Below are 7,239 nucleotides of genomic sequence, written 5' to 3'. Positions count from 1 at the left end.
TATTCACTGTCCAGCTTTCGAATGCATATGAGGTTACCAAAAATACCACGGCATGGTTCCGGCACACCTTAGTCTTCAAGCTGACATCTTTGCTCTTCAACACTTTAAAAAGGTCTTGTGTAGCAGATTTGCCTAATGCAATACGTCGTTGGATTTCTTGACTGCTGCTTCCATGAGTGTTGATAGTTGATCCAAGAAGAATGAAGTCCTCCATCAGTTTTAAAAGTGGATAGTAAAAAATGCTTTTAAAGAGATAATAACAAAAGACGGAGAACTAAGAAGATGGGGAATAGGGAAAATGTCTTTGGTGGTAAGGGACTGAACTGGATTTAGAATGATGGGAAGTTTGGAACATTCCATTATTAGAAAACAAAATATTGTGATGTGAAAGAAACACTATGATTCATGTAGAATATAATCAGGAATAGGTTTGTATAGGGGGTATAGAAGGCATCGATTTAGAAGAAGTACTTTTTTTTTTTTTAAGTGTAACAAGGTGAAATACGACCAGGCAGGTTTTCATGAGGAGCCTTGGATATTATCTTAAGATATAACCTTTGTTGAATAGAAAATGAGAAATAAATAAAAGATGTTAAGATGGAGAAGATTTTGAGTCTGTATGAATAATTCTAAGGTGCTCTGGTAGTTTAGTGGTTACAAATTAGGCTGCTAACCTCAAGGTCAGCAGTTCAAAACTCTCAGTCATTACGCAAGAGAAAGATGAGGCTTTTTGCTCCTGGAAAGATTTATAGCCTCAGAAACCCTATAAAGTGGCTCTATGAATTGGAACCAACTCCACACCACACTACCACCACTACCACCACCACCACCACCAGGAAAATTCTTACTAGTTGTCCAAAGCTACTTGTACCCCATCTACTAAGTTTTTTAGCTATAGAAATATAACTGTGCAGACATTATAATCCATTTCTAATCTAAGTCTAAACAAATATGAATGATATTTTCAGGACCCTGGGAGCCTTTGGAATATTTACTGTAAATGCATTTTTTTTCTGCCAGGATTGCTAAGGCAGCCTTCATCCACAGTACCATTTTTTATGTACCTAGTTCTATAAACAGGCAGAGGGCTGGACAAAAGCTTGTGTAATTAAATGTCTCCTTTTTCACTGAGATCCTTGGGATTGAATGTATTCAGTTCAGTTTGTCTATATAAAATTGCATTATAGTTTTTAAAAATTAAATAAAACTATTATGTTGGCAATTAAAAGCAATCCTTCCTGACCAAGGCTCTGTCATGTGACCTTGGGTAATTCACTTTGAATTTTTTTCTTTGTATGAATCAAATGAGGAGTTTTGAGTAGATTAGACAAATAATGGGCAAATTAACTTCACTTCTCACCCCCTGCAATCACATCCCTCCTTCCCAGAGTTGATCTTCATCTTCCTTCTCAACACCTCCCTCAAATCAGCTATTACAAATCTACTGGAGATGAAATATAACACCATGAATTACATGATATATAATACTGAGTCAAAGTCCAACATTTAAGATAACCCAGAGCCTTATTATTTTTTCATGGACCAATAATCATTGTAATAAAAGGAGAAAAGAAAATTTAAGCTGTCAACAATTTCATTCTACTTAGATCAATAATCAATGTCAGTGGAAGTAACAGCCAGGAACTTAAATGATGTATTGCATGAAAGGAGATTGGGATAGGACTCTTGTGGTCCAACAGTGAATAATTACTATCAGGACTGACTGTGTGGGCTGGAAATGTAACGGTGGACATTTTGTAGCAAAATGAGGAGAGTCATTGACTTTGCAGTTCAGCAGCGGAAGTCCCTGGGGCCATCAAGGGAGAAGTGCAGAGTGTGAGACTCTACCCAGAGAAACAGTGATGCCAGAGATGGAGGCAGAGATGATGGCATGGAAAAATGGAATGGCTGGGGAGTCTAGACCCAGAGAGGGAGAGGGACTGTGTGCTGATGACTGAGGGTTAGGCTTTGGTTGTTTGACGACGCATGGAGGGGATTGTAATCATGGCAATGAAATGATCTATGCTAGGATGAATGTAAATATAATGTTCTCCCATGTGAACTATCACATAATTCACAATAAAAACTTTTTAAAAATGATGTATTGCATTGGGAAAATCTGACGCAAATGATCTCTGTTAGGTTTTGAAAAGCAAATATGTCACTTGATGACTGAGATGTACCTTACCAAAGTCATGGTGTTTTCAATGACCTCATATGAATGTGAAAGTTGGATGGTAAAACAGAAGAATGTATGCATTTAAGTTGTGGTGTTGATGAACAATACTGAATACACTGTGGACTGCCAGAAAATGAACAAATCAATTTATAAGAAATACGACTAGAATGCTCCTTGAAAAGGAGAATGGTAAGACTTTGTCATCATCAGGAGAGACCAGTCACTAAGAAGGACATTATGTGTAATTAACTAGGACAGGGAAAGGAAGGAATCCCTCGATGAGATGGATTTTCACATTAAGCACAGTGATGGGACTCAAACATACTAATGATCAAGAAGTTGATGCAGATCCAGACAATTTTTGTTCTATTGCATCTAAGGACGTGAGTTGGCGCTATCTCAATTGCAACTGACAATAACATGTTTCTGTTGATAATAGCCCATTTAGGAATTTAGGAATTTGAAGCAATCTGAAACAATCAAGGATAACCACTTTCATCGGACTATTATCATCTGTGCTGAAAGCACAACCCTACTCCACTTCCTCTGTCTATTCTCAGAGAGATTGGCTCCTCTACATTCCACCATTGTTGTTCCTACTCATAGCGACCCTGATCCACAGTTAGGAAATATGATCTCATATATACCTGATCTCAGGTACTGCTGAACATAAGAGTTACTAGTCTTATGGTCTAATGAAATATTTAGAGGTCTGGGCATCAGACAGACCTGAATTCAAATCCTATAACCACTATTCTCCGCAACGCCGCAAAGTATTAATTTCCTCTTCTCCAAAATGGAGTTAGTTGTTTCAGCAAGACAGTTGTGTGGAGTAATGGGAGGCTATATGGAATGCTCAGAGATTAACTTTGAACAGGAGTTCCATCAATGGCGACCATCACCGCCATTACTCATTACCATTGAACTTACGTTTTACGTACAGGCGGCCTATCACCTTAGCAGTTCCATATCTGTTGGACACCTCACATACATAGCTGCCTGAGTCTGAAGGACGTGTGTTCTCAATGAGCAGCCCTGTCACAGTCTTCTGGAACCTTCCAGAGAGCTCCAGAGGCATGTTGTCCTTTAGCCAGCGGTAATCTGGCTCAGGGTGTCCAAGCGCTTTGCAAGGCAGCTCCACCCGCTGCCCTGACATGGCTTTGCGATGGTCAAACCCATCCAGTATGGATGGGGCTGAGTTCGCTGGATCTGTAGATGAAAGAAAAACATCTTAGAGGCAATGAATGAAGCAGTCATTAAGAATCCTAAGGCTTCATGTATACTTAAAATTCTATACACCATAGTAACATTGTGTGTGGATCATGACAAGTTATGGACAGCATTGCAGAGTATGAGTATTCCTGAACATTGAATTGTGCTCATGAGGAATCTGTACATGGACCAAGAGGCAGTTGTTTGAACAGAACATGGGGACACTGAATGGTTTAAAACTAAGAAAGGTATGCGACAGAGTTGTATCTTTCACCATACTTATTCAACATGTATGCTGAGCAAATCATCCGAGAAGCTGAGCTATATGAAGAAAAATGTGGCATCAGAATTGGAGGAAGACTCATTAACAACCTGTGATATACAGATGATACAACCTTACTTGCTGAAAGTGGAGGGGACTTAAAATACTTACTGATGAAGATCAAAGATCACAACTTTTGGTATGGATTGCAACTCAATGTAAAGAAATAAAAAATCAACTATCAACACTCATGGAAGCAGCAGTCAAGAAATAAAATGACGTATTGCATTAGGCAAATCTGTTGCACAAGACCTTTTTAAAGTGTTGAAGAGCAAAGATGTCATCTTGAAGAATAATGTGCACCTGATCCAAGCCATGGTATTTTCAATAACCTTTTATGCACGTGAAAGCTGTACGAATGTAGAAGAATTGATGCTTCTGGGTTATGGTGTTGGAGGAGAATATTGAAAGTACCACGGCTGCCAAAAGAACCAACAGATCTGTGTTGGAAGAAGTGTAGCCAGAATGTTCCTTGAGGGCCAGGATGGCCAAACTTCGTCTCTCATATTTCAGATACATTGTCAAGAGGGATCACTATAAAAGGATATCATGTTTGATAAAGTGCAGGGTCAGAAAAAAAAGGAAGACACCTAGAGAGATGGATTTGCAAAGTGGCAGCATCAATGGGCTCAAGCGTGGCAACAAGCATTAGGTTGGCCCAGGACCGGGCAATATTTCGTTCTGTTGTGCATAGCGTTGCTACCAATTCGATGGCACCTAACAACAACGTAGTAATACATATTTTTTATATTTTGTTTTGTTATTGTTGCCCTCGAATTGATTTCAACACTGTATAGGGTTTCCATGGAGCAGTTGGTTGATTGGAACTACTGACCTTTGGGTAAACAGTCCAGAACTTATCCTACTGTGCCATACCAGGACAGAAGACAGAGAGAGAAAAAACCACCTCAATTCATGCACATTGTTTCCATTCAAAATACTGCAAATGGTTGGATGTTGCTAAGACCTTCAGCTTCTCATTCCCTAATAAGTAAGAAATCCAGAATCATGCCTCCATAAAAGTCATCAGCTCAGGACAAAAACTGGTTACTTTTTACAGAACAGAAACTGAGTTCATACAGATTTCAAAAACATCACTGACCAATATGGAATGGTCCCATGAAGAGACAGACAGGATCTAAAGAAACACAGTAGAGACACAGAGATCATGAAATCACTCAAAGTTTCTTGTGACAAGACACCTTGTAAACGTGCTTAAAGTTTACCTTGTGCAAAGAATATAACTTTATTAATACAAAGTGATCTGGGTTTTGCCCGTGTTTCCTTACAAGATGACTTTAAACCTCTGGAGTTTCTGAGTCTGAGTCTGAGTTCCTGAAAATGATAAGGAGCTGGGCTGGTCAGACTACACAGGCCACAAAATGTCCATAGAAAGGAAGACCTTGATTTAATTATATTAAGGCTGGACTTGGAACCACAAGGTCAGAGGTTCCAGCCCACCAGCTACTCCATGGGACAAAGATGAGGCTTTTTGCTCTTGCAAAGATTTAGTTTCAGAAACCCTACACAGGGTTGTTATGAATTTAAACGAACTCTACAGCACTTAACAACAATAGATGCTAGTCAAATGGCTAATTTTCTGCTGTGCATTTCCTTTTGCGTAGTTAAAAGCTCAATGAACCTAGTGTACTATGAGACCAGCTATTTGTATGAAGAGAGGGGTCTTCCTGTATGCATATGGAAGAATTACTTAAATAAACATGATATTCTTTCATTTGTTTGTGCTTAAATTGTTTTGACAATGGGGAATATCAGATCTCCGTTTTTAAATGAGCAACAGTTATAGAAATCACTGTTTAACATAAGTGAATTTCATATCACAAGACATGCATTTTACACATAGCTGCTACATTTGAAAGTGTTTCATTTATTCATTTAACAAATATTGTTTGATCCCCAAGTAAAAGGGCAACATGGAGTTAGGCATGGTGGACCAATGGTGAACAAGGCAAGGGAGCTGCCCACATGGAATTTACTTTCTAACTGGATATTCAGAAACAATGTACACAAACTAAACTAATGATCATTGAGTCCCCTGTAATTCCAGAGTATAACTGCTGTATAGGGCTTCTGAGATTGTAAATCTTTAAGGAAAGAGACTACATGATAATTCTCTTGAGGAGTGGCTGGTGGGTTCAAACTGCCCACCTTTCCTTTCGCAGTTTAATGTTTAACTCACTGCTCCACCAAGGCTCCTTAAGCAATGTATAAGCAAATAAACAGTTTGGGTAGAGTAGTGGTTATGAATCGGGCTGCAGACCTTAAGGTCAGAAGTTTGAAACTACCAGCTATTTCGCAGGAGAAAGATGAGGCTTCTGCTCCCATAAAGATTTACAACCTCAGAAACCCTGTACAGGGTCGCTATGAGTCGGAACCAACTCCATGGCACATAACCAAGTTCAATGAAGGGCATAAAAGAGGCTGGCAGGAGAGGGAGTGCTAGTGTACGCGTTGGGTACGAAGGGAAGGAGAGACCATGAGAGACACTTTCAGATGGCCTTCAGGTGCAGTGTCTCTGATAACTGAGCTGAGATGGAGGAAAGAAAACAATCAACAAGGCATAACCAAACCTACGTGTGTGCATTTAAAAATAATTTAAAATCTCATTTTAAATGAAATGCACTGCTCTTTTCCTTCAAAGCTTAGCTTCTTAGAAGAGTAGTGTGCACTCAGTTTATGTTCTCATCTTTTAGCATTAACACGTTTCTCCCTTTGCAAGATTATTAAAATTTTCATGACAAAAAGTCCTAAGCATTATTTGACAGACACAGACAATTTCATGTGAGCCTTTCAATGGCATGTGACTCTGCTGACCCTTCGTTTCTTGTCACGTTCACCTTCCTAGAGCTCACAGCCACCTTTAATTTCAAATGTTGAGTCTTATTGCCTGCTCCTCTTCTGCTGGTGGCTCAGTGGATAATGCTCAGGCACTCAACTCCTTCTCATATGCTCCCTACACAACCTTGTTAGGTCCCCATGGTTTCTAGGATGACTGAAGGCTCCTTCTATTAATTTTTGAAACATAATTTTGAAAACTCATTAAAAATGTTTTGTTGTTAAGTGCCACAAAGTCAGTTTCAAATTAGAGCGAACCTGTGTAGGATCTCAAAGGAGTGGCTGGTGGGTTTGAACCTCTGACTTTTAGGTTTGAAGTCCAGTGCTCATCCTACAGCATCACACTTGTTATTGTTGTTAAGTGCCATTGAGTTGATTCCGACCCATAGCAACCTTGTACAGGGTTTGCGAGGAGCAGCTGGTGAGCTTGAACCGCCGAACATCAAATGGCTTTGCAGTCTGGCGCATTAAGCCACAGTACCACACCAGGACTCCTCAGCATCACACTAGGAATCCATAAAAACACTTGGGCTTCATAAAAGTAAATTTGCCTTCCTAACCCTCAGATCTAAATTTGGAAATTAACATTTAACGAGAAAAAACAAGTAAGGAAAATAAATACTTGCAAGTTCAAAGAAAAATCAATGTTAAATGTATGAAAGAAAAAAAA

The 7,239-nt window shown here is 39.3% G+C and overlaps 1 protein-coding gene across 1 annotated transcript in view; it reads right to left on the bottom strand.

The window, feature by feature from the left end:
• DSCAM (Down syndrome cell adhesion molecule) overlaps positions 1 to 7,239 on the bottom strand; it is an 888,132-nt gene that overhangs the window by 426,389 nt on the left and 454,504 nt on the right. Inside the window, exon 9 of the mRNA XM_006870860.1 lies at positions 3,110 to 3,388. Coding sequence (XP_006870922.1) covers positions 3,110 to 3,388 — 279 coding nt within the window. The remainder of the gene's footprint in view (positions 1 to 3,109; positions 3,389 to 7,239) is intronic.

The sequence above is a fragment of the Chrysochloris asiatica genome, unplaced genomic scaffold (genome assembly GCF_000296735.1).
Source record: "Chrysochloris asiatica unplaced genomic scaffold, ChrAsi1.0 scaffold00154, whole genome shotgun sequence".
Classification (NCBI taxonomy): Eukaryota; Metazoa; Chordata; class Mammalia; order Afrosoricida; family Chrysochloridae; genus Chrysochloris; species Chrysochloris asiatica.
This window is presented reverse-complemented; position numbering and strand designations above follow the sequence as displayed.